The sequence below is a fragment of the Heterocephalus glaber genome, unplaced genomic scaffold (genome assembly GCF_053883595.1).
Source record: "Heterocephalus glaber isolate CG9 unplaced genomic scaffold, H.glaber_assembly_v1.0 deba00000122, whole genome shotgun sequence".
NCBI classification, from domain to species: domain Eukaryota; kingdom Metazoa; phylum Chordata; class Mammalia; order Rodentia; family Bathyergidae; genus Heterocephalus; species Heterocephalus glaber.
In genome coordinates, this window is record NW_028258138.1 from 70,204,079 (window position 1) to 70,220,281 (window position 16,203).

At 38.6% G+C, this 16,203-nt stretch overlaps 1 protein-coding gene across 5 annotated transcripts in view; it reads right to left on the minus strand.

Annotated features, from left to right (window-relative positions):
* The window catches only part of Gpr156 (G protein-coupled receptor 156), a 133,832-nt gene that overhangs the window by 53,963 nt on the left and 63,666 nt on the right, over positions 1-16,203 (minus strand). For 4 of the 5 annotated variants that reach the window (XM_087215923.1, XM_004835653.3, XM_021263061.2 and 1 more), the window contains exons 2-3: positions 14,098-14,563; positions 13,719-13,855 (exon numbers count right to left, since the gene is read on the minus strand). In XM_087215923.1, the coding sequence (XP_087072049.1) occupies positions 13,719-13,855; positions 14,098-14,193 (233 nt within the window). In that variant the 5' untranslated portion in view covers positions 14,194-14,563. Of the gene's footprint in view, positions 1-13,718; positions 13,856-14,093; positions 14,564-16,203 lie in introns of all 5 variants that reach the window. The other variant, XM_021263056.2, reaches the window with a different exon arrangement.

A 16,203-nucleotide genomic window follows, 5' to 3' on the forward strand; every position in this document is an offset into this window, starting at 1 on the left:
AACACTGACTCTGCTTCACTCATTTTTGCCCACTCACACACATTCCATCCCACAGCCATTCTAGCTCCTTTGAACCTCTTTTCCTGCACCATTCCTAGATACCTTTTGATGCCTAGATGCCTAGATGCCTTTTGACCTCAGTTTACATCCTCTATGCTTAACCCTCTGCCCAATCTTCTGGGATTGATAACTGATACTTTCTTTTTCTGAAACAGCTTCCTTTTCAGCTAAGACCTTGCAGGCTCTGTATCTGGCCACTGCCTAGTCCAGGCACTGACCTGGCAACACCACCCCAAAATTAAGCTATGTGGTTGGCATTTATTCTAGGATCGGCTGGCTCCCCTTCTTCCTTCTTGGTCAATAACCATAACCACCAGAAGGTCCCAAAATCCTCATAGAGGAACAAGAGTGTGCAAGCTTTCTTTTGGCCAAAAGGATCAGTACAACTTTCCTTTCTTCCTAATTACCTTCCTTTCAGATCCAGTTACTCAAACCACAAAGAAGACCGATCTGAAACAACTGATATGAAAGGAGAGCATCTCCTATCCCTGCAGATTTGGAAAGTTATTTTTAAAAACACAGAATGCACTTTTTTGACTTGCTTGTGTTTCTACCCAGGGGATGCATTTAAAGTGCCCAGAAACTCTTAAATCACATTTTACAGAGCACCTTGAGCACACAGGTATTCAGCTCAGTAAATATTGACACTGGCAGATAAACCTCACCTAGATGACAATATAAGGATTTGGGGAGTGGGAAAGATAAGAAAAGATGATTCTAATGCTTCTTAAAACATACTGCTCTTGAGGACTTTTTAAATAATAGACAATTCTGTGCAACTTAGGAAGTCAGAAATTGGGAGAAGAATACAACAATAACATCCTTGAGAATCATGACTCATGGAATATGTTGGATTTTTCTAAAGGCAGAGAAAGCAAACCCAGCAGGGTACATAACAGTATGAAACTCAACCCTAGGCAGAGGGCCTGTATGGGGAAGTGGGAGAAGCTGGGATGGAGTGAGGAGCCCACAGGGACAGGCTCATTTCAGCTGTTTACCAGCATCTCTGAGTGCCATTTCTGCCTGGGTGTGGGCAGACGTGGCAGGGGCCTTTATGCAGAGCTTCCAGTGTTACAGGCACACCAGTCATGGGCTCTGATAAGCTTTTGCTAGATACACTCTTGCTGGTTACAATGAATAAGCCGAGGCTCTTGACTACTCTTTATCCAGGCCATTTCTCAGGGTTATGTTTGCTTTGAGCAACACAAAGGGATCAGATAACATCTTTCACAGACAAAATCCAGGCTTGTTGTGAGTCATATAAAAGCAGTGAATCCTCCCGGCTCAGGCTATTGTCTTTGAATTCCAGCCCACTGCGTGAAGAAACATCTGTAATGGGCCCTGCATTATCTTCCCCAACCTGGGGGTCTGGGACCCAGCACAAACCCAACACAAAACTTTGACTACTGTTTTCACTATAAGTAATGAAGAACAAGACCCAGAGGTCTTGTGTCTTTTGCTAACATACATGAAGCATTAATAGGTAAATATGTTTGTTTGCAAGCAGAGCAAAAATGCATATCCTATACCAGTGGTAGCAAACCTTGGCATGGGTGATATTGTGTTTTTCAATGTATGAGTTGTTTTTTCTAAACTAAAACCTCAGTATTCAGGTCTAATTGCAGTGTTGGCACTTTGTGATAAATAAGTGGGTTTGGGGTTGCAGTTTGGGCACTCTGTCTCTAAGTTTTACCATCACTATAAATTTTTATTACTGAAACTTCTTGATTTCCCAGACAGTAAAATCTCAGATACTGAAGATTATTATGGGATTGCTCTAACTCTGAGACATAACAATATGTCAGTAACAATTATCACCTGTAACTGTTATCACAAGAGATAGTGAAATAAGGTCTGAGTAAAAGACCTTATTGAACAAGGTTAGCTTAATGCAGAGCTTCAACACTGGACAATGTTTTGTCCATTTCAGAGGAAGCACCAGGGCAGTTTCTTTTTGGGCCTGGAATATTTGTTTTGTTCCAACAGATTAGTATATAATTTAATTATTATTAAATTATTATTAAATTGCATGAGGAATAAAAAGAAATGAAAATAGTTCCCATACCAAAGTTATCAGATGGGTTTTAGGATACCCAGCACAGACCTTTGGAAAAGGATACCTACTATATGTATTTTTCATTATGATAATTTCCTCAAAAAAAGAAGAATGTTTATATAACACATTTTAATAGCTTTATTGATATTTAACTGATATTCAATAAATTGGACATAGTTAAAATGCATAATCTAGTAAGTTTTGAGATATGTATAATACCCAAGAAATACACAATCAAGGTAATGAATATGTCTATTATCCCCCAAACTTTACACTGTGACCCTTTGTAATTCCTTCTTGTTTCTCTTTACCAACCTCACCTACCTGCAGGCAACCACTGATCTAATTTCTGTCAGTACAGATTAGATAACAATAGATTAATGTTCTAGAACTTAATGTCATTGGAATTACAAACTATGTAATTTTTTCCCTTACTTCTTTCACTTACTATAATTATTTTGAGATTTATCCAGTCTTCCAACTATCAGTAATTCATTCTTTTTATTGCTGAGTATTATATTGCATGGATATATAGCATTTATTTCATTCTGTGGTTTCTTTTCAGTCTCTTAAGAGTCTCTTTGGAAAAGAAGATGTTTTTATCTTTTATGAAGTTGGTTTATGAATGTTTTCTTTCATGAATTATACTTTTGGTGTTGTGTTTAAAAAATCTTTGCTTATTCTAAGGTCACAAAACTTTTCTCTTTTCTAAGTTTTACAGTGTTAGTTTCTACATTTAGGTCAATGACCTATTTTGAGTTAAGTTCTGAATATGGTTCAAGGAATAGATCAAAGTTCATTTTTGCATATGGATATTCAATTGTTCCAACATCATTTGTGAAAAAGACTAAAGTTTCTCCACTGAATTGACTGCCCTACCCAATCAGCCCGCTGCAGACAGGCAGGTTTGCACACGCCCTACCAAGGTCACGAGTCACGCAGAACACGCTGAATCAGCCCATGACCCGGCAACAATCCACTGGACACCCCTCCCCCCACTCCTCTGTACAGCCACCTGGTTCCACACTACAAAGACGCAGAGGACACTGGACCACAGGACCACAGTACTGAGTCCCGCCACTCCCGGCCCAGAGGTAGGGGCTTCTGAGCCACCATCCCACTGCTCCTGGTCCAGAGGAAGGGGCTTCCTGGCCACCATCACTCCCGCTGCTCCCAGCCCAGAGGAAAGGGCTTTTGGGCCACCTTCTGTCCCGCCGCTCCTGGCCCAGAGGAAGGAGCTTCCAGGCCACCATCCCTCCCACCGCTCCTGGCCCAGAGGGAGGGGCTTCTGAGCCACCATCCCACTGCTCCTGATCCAGAGGAAGGGGCTTCCTGGCCACCATCCCTCCCACTACTCCCAGCCCATAGGAAAGGGCTTTTGGGCCACGATCCCTACCACTGCTCCCGGCCCCTGTCCCACCTCTCCCAGTTCAGAGGAGGTAATCGCTGCAGGCGCCAACAGCCACCACCCCCCCGCAGTCGAAATGAGAAAACACGTAAATAAGTCTCAAAACCAGACTTCCAGATCACCTACAGCAACCCCAAAGGGAAATGAGATGGAACATTCTGATACTCAACCACCTGGACCCACTGAACTGGCAACAAAAGGGGATCTGGAAAAAATGAAATCAGAAATAATTTCTCAGATAACAGGAGAAATTGTGCCCCTAGTGCAAGACATGATTAATAAATCTAGAGAGGAGCTCAGGAACATGATGGAATCCCAACATAAGAAATAAATGGAATCCATAAAACAGATGCAAACAGATTTCCAGGACATGAAAAACTCCACTGAAAGTCTACACAGCAGAATGAGCCAATGTGAGGACAGAATTTCAGATATAGAAGATAAGATTGCAGTTAGTGACCAGGAAAAGAAAAATTGCTTCAAAATGATAAGGGAACATGAGAAATCAATCCAGCAGCTGCTAGATGATGCAAAGAAGATTAACATAAGACTGATTGGGCTCAATGAAGAAACAGGAGAGAGTGGAGATGACATAAAAGATCTCTTCACAGAAATAATGGCAGAAAACTTCCCAAGTAGGGGAAAAGAGCTTGACATACAGATAAGTGAGGCATATAGGACTCCAAATAGCCTTGATCAAAAAAAATCTACACATAGGCACATAATTGTTAAGATTCCAGAAATTCAACAGAAGAACAAAGTTCTACAAGCAGTTAGAGAAAAGAAACAAATCACATACAAAGGAAAGCCCATCAGAATCACAGCAGACTTCTCAACACAAACCATCAAGGCAAGAAGAGCTTGGAGTGACATATTCCAAGCCCTAAAAGAAAACAGCCTCCAACCCAGATGGATGGACCCTGCAAAACTATCTTTCAAAATGGATGGAGAAATAAGATTCTTTCATGACAAAGAGCACCTTAGGAACTTCATGAATACCAAACCAGCACTCCAAAGAATTTTACACAATATCCTAGGAACAGACATTGAGGATCACAACCCTAGGAAGCAAAGCAGAATGAACCCATCTGGCATGACAAGAAATTAAATGGAAAGGAGGAAACCCAACAAAAAGGAAAAGTCATGGCAATGACAAGTCAATACATTTCCGTTATAACCATCAATGTTAATGGTCTCAATTCACCAATCAAAAGAAATAGACTGGCAGAATGGGTCAAGAAGCAAAATCCAACAATATGCTGCATACAAGAAACACACTTCATTCAAAAGGAAACTCATAGACTGAAAGTTAAAGGGTGGAAAACAATACTCCATGTGACAGGAACCTGAAAAAAAGCAGGAGTAGCTATCCTCTTGGCAGATCAAGTAGATTTCAAACCAACACTGATTAAGAGAGATGAAGAAGGACACTACATCTTTGTAAAGGGAAGAATCCAAAAGGAAGAGATGACAATCATAAATATGTATGCACCAAACACTAGTGCCCCCAACTATATAAAACAAATACTAACGGACATGAAAAGTCATATATGCACTAATACAATTGTAGTGGGGGACCTCAACACCCCACTGTCACAAATAGATAGATCAACTAGACAAAAAATAAGTAATGAAATACTAGAACTCAATCGAACTCTTGAACAAATGAACTTAACAGAGGTTTACAGAGTCTTCCACCCCACAAAATCAGAATACACATTCTTCTCAGCTGCACATGGGTCATTCTCAAAAATAGACCACATACTCACACATAGAACATGTTTAAGTGCGTGCAAAAGAATTGAAGTTATCCCGTATATATTATCAGACCATAGTGTGATGAAATTGGAGATCCATAGCAAAAGAAACTGGAAATATTTCATAAACATGGGGAAATTGAACAACACACTTCTGAATAACCAATGGGTCACAGAGGAAATTAAAGAAGAAATCAGACAGTTCCTTCAATTAAATGACAATGACAATACAACATATCGGAATCTATGGGACACAATGAAAGCAGTCTTATGAGGGAAATTCATAGCAGTGAATACGCATATTAGGAAAACAGAACGAGCTCAATTAACCTGATGCTGAACCTAAAGCTTCCAGAAAAAGAAGAGCAGGACAACCCCAGAGCTCATACAAGGGAGGAAATTATAAAGATCAGAGGAGAAATCAATGCAATGGAGACTAAGAGAATGATACAAAAAATCAATGAAGCCAAGAGTTGGTTCTTCAAAAGAATCAACAAAATTGACAAACCCTTAGCCAACCTTATCACAAAAAGGAAAGAGAAGGCCCAAATCCATGCAATTAGGAATGAAAAGGGTGAAATGACAACAGACCCAGCAGAAATCCAGAGGATCATCAATACCTACTTCCAGAACCTATACGCCAATAAGATGGACAACACAGAAGAAATGGACAGATTCCTAGATACATATGAATTACCAAAGTTGAATGAAGAAGACCTAAAAATTCTGAACAACCCAATATCAACCAATGAAATTGAAAATGTAATTAAAAACTTATCAAGTAAGAAAAGCCCAGGCCCTGATATCTTCATTGCTGAATTCTACAAGATATTTAGAGAGGAACTGCTGCCACTACTGTTTAAACTCTTCAATGAAATTGAAAGGGAAGCAATACTCCCAAATTCATTCCTGCAAGCAAGCATCACCTTGATCCCCAAAGCAGAGAAAGACCCAACTGAAAAAGAGAAGTATAGGCCAATCTCACTAATGAACATAGATGCAAAAATCCTTAATAAGATATTGGCAAACAGAATGCAGAAGATCATCAAGAAGATCATACACCCTGATCAAGTGGGATTCATCCCAGGGATGCAGGGATGGTTCAATATACAAAAATCAATCAATGTAATACACTATATCAATAGAGCCAAGGACAAAAACCATATGATTATCTCCATAGATGCAGAAAAAGCATTTGACAAAATCCAACATGCATTTATGATAAAAACTCCACAAAAAATTGGAATAGATGGTCTCTACCTCAAACTGATAGAAGCCATCTATGAAAAACCAACAGCCAATATCATACTAAATGGTCAAAAACTGAAATCCTTCACACTCAAATCAGGAACAAGACAAGGATGTCCACTATCACCACTCTTGTTCAATATAGTTCTGGAAACATTAGCCATGACAATTAGACAAGAGAAAAAAATAAAAGGAATAAAGGTAAGAAATGAAGAAGTCAAATTGTCATCATTTGCAGATGACATGATACTCTATATAGAAGACCCCAAGAACTCCACCAAAAGTCTTCTAGACTTAATAACCAAATTCAGTCAAGTAGCTGGTTACAAGGTCAACACACAAAAATCAATAGCATTCCTCTACACGAATGACAGACTCACTGAGAGAGAAATAGGGCAAATAATTCCTTTCACAATAGCATCCAAAAAACTGAAATACCTAGGAATCAACCTAACGAAAGAAATCAAAGACCTCTTCTCTGAGAACTATGGCACTCTGAAAAGAGAGGTTGAAGATGACATCAGAAAATGGACAGACATCCCCTGCTCCTGGGTAGGAAGGATTAATATAGTGAAAATGGCCATACTTCCAAAACTGCTATATAGATTTAATGCAATTCCAATTGAGATCCCAGCAGCATACTTCATGGACCTTGAGAAAACAATCCACAAATTCATTTGGAACAAGAAGAGACCCAGAATAGCAAAAGCAATTCTAGGTAACAGAGACATGGCAGGGGGTATCACAATCCCCAACCTGCAACTCTACTACAAAGCTACTGTGATAAAAAACAGCATGGTACTGGCAAAGAAACAGACCTGAGGACCAGTGGAACAGATTAGAAGACGCAGAAACAATGCCAGACACACTCAGCCATCTCATCTTCGACAAAGGAGCCAAACACCCTCACTGGAGGAAAGATAGCCTCTTGAATAAATGGTGCTGGAAAAATTGGGCTTCAATTTGCCAAAGATTAAAACTAGACCTATATCTCTCACCATGCACTAAACTAAAATCAAAGTGGATTAAAGATCTAAATATTAAAATAGAAACTCTGAACCAGTTGGAACAGAGGTTAGGTAGAACCCTTGAAGACATCAGTGTAGGAAAAGATTTTATGAACAAAACCTCAGTTGCCTGTGAACTAGCTCAAACAATCAACAAGTGGGATCTCTTCTTATTAAAAAGCTTCTGCACTACAAGAGAAACCACCAGCAGTGTGAAGAGATAACCCACAATATGGGAAAAAATCTTCACCTGCTCTTCCTCAGACAAAGGTCTACTATCTCAAATCTATAAAGAACTTAAAAAGATCAGACCTCCCAAATTTAAAGACCCAATCCGAAAATGGGCATCTGAAACGAACAGACATTTCTCACACAAAGAAGTAGAAATAGCAAATAAATACATGAAAAAATGTTCAACATCACTGGTCATTCGAGAGATGCAAATGAAAACAACACTGAGATTCCACTTCACTCCAGAAAGAATGGCTGCTATCATGAAATCAACCAATAACAAATGGTGGTGGGGCTGTGGGGAAAGAGGAACCCTGCTCCACTGCTGGTGGGAGTGTAGACTGGTGCAAGCACTGTGGAAATCAGTATGGAGATACCTCAAAGAACTAGGACTGGAAGTCCCATTTGACCCCACTATTCCACTGCTGGGGATCTTCCCCAAAGAATTAAAAGAATCATACCACAGTGATATATATGCGCCCATGTTCATAGCAGCACAGTTTGTGATAGCTACAACTTGGAAACAGCCCAAATGTCCATCAACTGGAGACTAGATAAAGAAAATGTGGGTTTTTTAAATAAAATGGAGTACTACTGAGCCATAAAAAATGAGAAATTAGAGACATTTATAGCTAAGTGGATGCACATTGGGGCGATACTCTTCAGTGAAATAAATAGGACACACATGTATAAATACCGAATAGTTTCTCTGGTGTGAGAAACTGCAAGTGTAAATAAGGACTAAAATGTATAATAGGTCATGTGAAATAGGAAGAAAAGGGACAAAGGGGAAGGAAGCGGGAGGGCTAGGGGAAAGGATAGAAGGGAATGGGATTAATATGAGAAAATGGAAAAATAGGAACAAAATCTTTGTAAATAGGGAGGAATGGAGGAGTTGAAGGGAGGGCTGGGCAAGGGTGAAAAACAAGAACCAAGAGAGACTATGTAAAGGTGCAAATTTCCAATGATGAATGTCATTATATTGTATACCTAAAGTGTACCAATGATTAGAATGAATAATCGATAATGTAAAATAGGAAGAAAAGGTCCAAGGGGTAGGGGTAGTGGGAGGGGCAGGGGAAAGGAAAGAAGGGAAAGGAAAAATTCTGAGAAATGGAAAAAATGGAAATAAAGTCTTTGTAAATAGGGAAGGGTGGAGGGGGTGAAGGGAGGGCTAGGAATGGGGAAAAAATAAGAACCAAGATGCATTATGTAAAGGTACAATTCCCAATGAGAAATGTAATTGTGTTGTATACCTAAAATGTACCAATAAAAGAATTTAACAAAAAAAATCAGTTGATCACACATACATGGGTTTATATCTGCAGTCTATTATTTTTTGATGTTGTATATGTCTATCTTTGCCCAATACAAAACTACCACCATTACTGTAGTTTTGTAGTCTAGTCCTCCAACTTTATTCTCTTCAAAAGTTGTGTTAGTTATTTTGGGTCCTTCATTATCATTTGAATTTTGGAATCAGTTTGTCAATTTACACAAAGAAGGAAACGTGATTGTGATTGAGGCTATAATTAAGGGAGGGGAACCCAACATATTAACAGTATTGAGCATTCCATGAACACATTATCATGTTTTCTTTAATTGTCTCAGCAATATTTTATAGTTTTCAATTTATAGATATTTCATATTAGATTTATCCCTAAATATTTCATATCTTTGATGCTATTATACAAGGTATTGTTTTAATTTCACTTTTCAATTGTCTGTTGTTAGTGTATAGAAATACTGTTGTGCTTTGTACATTGATCTTGTATCTTACAATCTTGTTACACTCATTTGTTAGTAGTTTTTTGTTTTGCTTTTGTTTTATTAATTAATCCAACTTAGATTTTCTACATAAATAATCACCTGAGGGTAAAGAAATTTTAGATTTTCCTTTTAAAAAGTAGGTTCCTCCTATATCTTTTTCTTTTTCTTTTTTTCTTTTTCTTTTTTTGCAGTACCCGGGATTGAACTCAGGCCCTTGTGCTTGCTAAGCGCAGTTCCACTGAGCTACATCCCCGGCCCTTGATTTCTTTTGCTTGCACTGAATAAAACCTCTAATGCTGAACAGAAGTGAGGAAGGACATCTTGTCTTTTTTCTGATCTTAATGGGAAAGCATTCCATCTTCTAATATTAAAAATGATGTTAGCTATACATTTTTCATAAATACACTCTATCAGGTTAAGGAAGCTTCTATTCCCTGAGATTGTACTGCAGCTGCTGTTGAAATTGTCAAATTCTTTTTCTACTGAGATGATAATTTTCTTTTTTAGCTGGTAAATTCAGTGAACTTGCAGGCTACAGGCTGAAAACATCAGTTTCTTGTCATGTGGTCCTCCACCAGGAACCTTACAACATGGCAGTACACAGTGAACCAGGGGAAGAGATCTCCAAGATGGAAATACAATCTTTCTGTGACCTAATATCAGAAGTGACATCTCATCAATAAGCAAGTCAGTAAGTCCAGGTCATATTCAAGGAGATTTCACAGGAGTGTGACTACCTGGAGCTGAGAAACATTGGAGAATATTTTACAGGCTGCCTATCTTAGCCCTATAATATTTCCTTATTGTCTTCTAATATTTATGGAATCTATAGTGATGTCACCTCTCCCATTCCTTATTTAGGTAACTAGCTTCTTTGGTTAGAGGTTGATCAATGCTATTAATTTTCATAAAGCTTTTTGTTTCACTGATTGTTTTCTATTCTACTTTTTTTTCCTATTTTATCAATTTTCATTGATCTTCACCATTTCCATCCTTCTACTTTAGGGTTCATGTGTTCTTTTCCTGCCTTTTCGTATGATGGAAAGAAAGGCCATTGATTTTATTTCTTTTTTCCTAATATGGAGGTTAGTGTTATAAATTTCCCCTGTGAGTACTCAATTTTAATGCATTTTCATTTGCATTCTGCCCAAAATACATTCTACATTCCCTTTTGATTTCTTTGATCATGAATTAAACTGTTCAGTTTCTGAATATTTTAGGACTTTCCACAGGTCTTTCTATTATTGATTTTTAATTTAATTCTATTGTGTTAAAAAGTACATGAGTTGTATGATTTGAATCTTTTTAATTTTTTTTTTTTTTGAGACAAAGTCTTGCTATGTAGTTTGGGCTGGCCTTGAACTCACTATGTAGCCTAGGATGGCCCTGAAGAATCCTTTTAAATTTAATGAAACTTCTTCTACGGCTCAGAATATTATCTTTCTTGGTAAATATTTCATATATACTCAAAAAGAATGGTCTGCTGTTGTTCGGAGGAGGTCAAATTGGTTGATAGTGTTGTTCAAATTTCCTATGTATTTACTGATTTTTGGATGTGTACTACATTGTAAAATTTTTATCAAAAATACAGTATCTGCAACTGAACTTAAACATCATTGTACTATTTTTTTCTTAAAATATTTTTCCTTCTCTGGGATGTGCATGTGTATTCATGTGTGTGAATGAGCATACACACACACACACCTTTAGAGACCACAGAACTGAAGTATCTGATTATGATGTTGCATATTTGAACAAATTTTATTATTTAATAAAACACTTTTGAAAATGGGTTATTTTATCTTTCCTGTCTGACCTTATAGGCTACTTTGTTGCAATATATTTTCATTCAGAGCCGTCTCTTATTATTTTATTCTTTATGCCAACTCATGCTCCCACTGCAAACAAAACAGGCAAGAAAATCTTTCATAGAATGTACAGATTTCTACTTAATGCTATTTACTGGTGTTTCTTTTAAAAGAATATATAAATGATAAGCCTGCATTTTACAAAATTGTGTGTAAAAATAATGGCTTAGAAGAAATTTATGCTGGGTCCATAACACTTGAAACATATTTAACTTTGTAACAAGAATCCTAATAAAATAATAATTATCCCAATTAAAACACTAGTTAGTGCTCAGTGAATATCCACTACCATTTGGATCCAGGATCACAGCTAATTTCTATAACCTTAATCTCAAAATGTAGGTCAGCATTTATCTCTAATGGATAACACTGTCATCAAATTAAAAACATGTTCTGAATCTGTGCTGTCTTCAAAAATCAAAGTTTTAAAAGGCAAGTGTCTCTTTTGCTTCTTCATCTACTGCAGCATCATGGTTAGGGAAGACATGATTCGTGAAGCCATTAAATGGGCCACTACATGCACTACAGGAAGGCGTTACTATAGTACTGTATTCTTGGCTCATTTCATTTTTTAGCTATGAGAAAGTTTGCTTTTGAATGCTTTAAACTGCCAGCTTGCTCGAGGAAATATTACATGTGAAGCAATGACATCCTTTTTAATTCTCCAGTAGAGTATTAATTTGCATCATAGAAATGTGTTACAGATGAAAAGTCCGTTCCATACTTCTCTAACCTCAAAATGCATGATTTTTTTTCTCCCTAGCTATTTTTTTTTTTTTTGGTAGCAGGGATCAAACTCAGGACCTTACACTTGCAAGGCAGGCGGCGGAACCACTGAGCTAAATCCCTAGCCCACTCCCTAGCTCTTTTCTTGGTAACAGTCACCACTGGGATTTTGATATCCTTCCTCCTAGGATCACTGAATATGTATTTATTGAGCACCTACTGTGTTCCAGATCTGTTCTAAATGCTGGAGGCTCAGTGGTGAGCACAACAAGCCAGGCTCCCATTGTCAAAGACTTTACATTCAGGTTGGGGATACTGTTAAAAACAAGTAATTCAACACATTCGGTAATGCCAAGTAGTTATAATCATTATGAAGAGAATACAACAGGGAAATTTGGTAAGAAGCGAGACAGGGGGCTGAGTGGCAATAGGGTAGTGAGGCCACTTTAGACAGAATGTCCAGAGAAGACTTTTCTGAGGAGGTGACACTGGAGCTGAGGCTTACAAGATGAGAAAGAACTGGTTGTGGAAGATCTGGGGAAGATGGCCAGGCAGAGGGAACAGCAAGGGGACAGGAGGCACAAAGGACTTGAGATGAAGATGAGCTTGCTCTGTTTGAGGAATAGAATGAAAAGTGGCTAGGGAAGCCTAGGTCAAGTGCTATATGTCACTGCTAAATTGAGGTTGACCCAGCAATTCAAGTCACTGGTGGTTAACAATTCCCTTTTCTCAATATCTAATATGGCAAATAGCACCCCAAAATGCCTGCTAGACAAGTGTAACTCACCCATCCTTATCTGAGTGCCAAATCCACAGGCAACGGAGCCCAACACACTTGATCACCAGGAGGTAGAAGGCTGGAGTGGGACAGGAGGAGTCTGGTCTCGCAGGGGAGTAGATGAATTCTGAGAATGGGCTCCGACTAGAAGTCAGTTGTGGGCTGGGGAGAGAGGGCTGGAGCATGGCTTCCCAGGAGGCAGGTGGGGAACAGGGCAGGATGAAGGTACAGTCTTAGGGTTGAAGAGATGTGATGGGGCCCAAGGGGAGACTCAAAGAGCAGCAAAGACAAGACTCTAAGCAAGTCACCACTTTACTTCTTTGCCTGCCATGGGAACCCCAGACACTTGCCCTTAGAAGCTAGTGACTTTCCAGCTCACCAGAATTGTCTCCAGAACAGCCAGGCAGTAAAGCTTCACTGGTTTTGGTGGAAACCTCAATCCACTCAAGATTGATTTCATTATGCTGTCCACAAGCTTTTATGTTGGTTTGGACATGTTTTCAACAGTCTCTCTTTTCCATATAAATATCTCATCTCAGAAGCACTGTACTCTCCTTTATGGGGAGAGACTTTTTGTTCTCTTCACTGGACAGCCTTAGAGCAGTTAGCACAATATTGGGCTATATCTTTGTCTTCTTTAGAGGGAACCATATGACAAGGCCAGCAGTGTTTCAGCAGGACCCTCTCATATGGCCCAGTGCCATAGGGGGAGGCCATCTTTGCTAATACTGGCTAACTGCTTGTGGCACCAAAAGGATGCTAACACTTCAGGCTACGAGAGAGGAGAATCTGGGCATGGGGCTGCATACCTGTTCTTCCTGCAGTGAATTGTGAAGGCAAGAAAGAAGAGCATCAAAAGTAATCCACAGCTGAGAAAAGTCCAAACAATACACAGGAGGGCAGGAGATAATGAAGAGATGGTCTTGCCGCTGTCCTGGGAAATGGTCTGAAGCCAGAATAAAGAGAAGCTGTTAGGAATAAAGGATCTTCCATGGGTCAGCACCAAAGCTGGAAAATATGTATCTTGGTCAATGTTTATTTATTTATTTATTTTCCAGTACCAAGGATCTGGAAAATATATATTTTACATGGGCAAGTCCTCCTCTTCCTCCTCTTCTTCCTCCTCCCCTGATCACCCCACCAACATATACATGTGAGCAGTCCTAATGCCCCTGGCTACTCACTTACAATTGTTGTCTTGCAGAGATCATGAAGGGGTCTTTGATCCAGCTCCTGGCCGGGAAAACTGTCGCAAAATTCAGAGCAGTTTATTTCAGGCTCCATGTCCCCACATGCTTTTTGGTGGGTACTTATTCACAGTCTTGGTTACCCACTGGCAGGGATGTAGACCTCCGACTAAAACACAAGAGGAACTCAAATCTTTCCTTCAGAGATCCCATTTTAGAGCTGGCTCTTGGCTCAGAATCCAGGGTAAACAACCAATTCAGGTAGAAGTGAAGGGTTATTTCAGTAGGCTTCTTCATCAGACATACTCTAACATCAGACATTCTTCAGCTGGTCCCCCGGTCCCCTGTTGCCCATTGTACCATGTTAGTCAAGGTGGGCATCTTAGTAACCATTAGGTGACACAAAGCGACAATTCTGGCTCACCACCAGAGGGCAGTCACTGCTCCAAGTACTCTCACACTGGACCCTGAAGGAAGAAAGCAATTAGACCCTTTAGCAAGCAATTTCAAACTCTCTCTCTCTCTCTCTCTCTCTCTCTCTCTCTCTTTCACACACACACAGGTTTAAAAAATTTTGTTTCCATTTTACGTAGTTATATCTATTATGCATAATTATATACATACATATATTACAAATTTAATGTTTTAATAAATATTTTAAAACATTATAATAAAAAAAATCCTTTAAAAACAAAGATAAAACACACCTATACATTTCTAAGTAAATATCTCTACATTCTCTGTTGAGACTTCTTTTATGGCAAAGCACCATAAAAACTTGCGACTTCTAAGGTACTTTTTTCTGTTTCCCCTTTTGGGAATTCCCTGCCTTTCCAAGATCTTTCCATGTAGCTCCTAGTTTAAGCTCTTTTATCCTGGGTGGCACTGAACTCAGTGCCTGGATGCCTCCACATACACTATCTGATGGTCTTTAGGCCCTGTCCTCTCGGCCTTAGAAGAACATTCTGTGTCCAGTCAGCTGGAACTGCCCAGAGATCTTGCTTGGTTTTTAAAAAATTTAGATTCAGAGAGGAGAGATGGGCTACTCTGGTAATAATAGGGAGAGGAACTGGAAAGCTGTACAGATTTCTATTGATTGAGTGGCTGAAGATGATGTTCTCTCAATTGATTCTTGGAATATGAATATCATAACTAAAAAAGCAGCTCAGCCTTGCAGACTGAAGTAATAAAAGATTCAAATTAGTACCAATAGAAAAGGTGGACATATTCCTAATTCTTTAAAGCAATCACTCCTTGACAGAGAAAATCAATTTGAAATTTTATTGAGGAAATTTAAGAGGATGACAATGTTGCTTTGTGTTTTTGAAACAGCTTAGAACAGTATTCTTTGATTATGAAGGACTGAACAAAAATATTAATTACTATTATTTCAATAGCCACTGAACATAGGGTCCATACTTAAGCCAGAACAATAGTGACAGATGTAGAATGCCATCTTTGGGCTGTGTTTGTTTAGACATGAACAATATAGCACCAGGTGCTGCCCATTTATTGGCCTCTAATATGTTCCTGAATTATTTACCAGGTTCATTACAATGAAATCCCCCAGAGAACTAAAATTCACTACCTCCCATCAAGACATTTAAATTCTTGTGCAGTCTTGTCAGATTACTGAATGCAAAATGAAGAATCAACTATAAAAACCTGCCTCTTTTCATTCTAATTTAGTTTGCTTTTAATTGCTGAAAGACACTCTTTTCCTTTATTTTTTTTTAAAGTTAGGCATTCCCTATTGAGACTTCTAGCATAGAATAATACCATAAACCACAGAGATTATTACACTAAATGATGGATGGAAAAAAGTTTTCTATATTGTCCCTTTAATCTTACTAGCGAATTAAGTATACTTACATTTGAACCTGATTAAGTGCATGTGCATGTATCTATTATTTGAAAGGAATACGTGTGTATATGTATGGATTTGAATATATAAAGTCTTACTTTGTTCTTACTATGTTATGCATAACATAAAAAACATGGTTCCTCATTTTCAAATAAGAAAACTGAAAAGCACAGAAGTAGACAACCTTGCTTCAAACATGCAAAGGAAAGATTTGAATGTATGAGTTTGCAGTCCAAGTTCTTC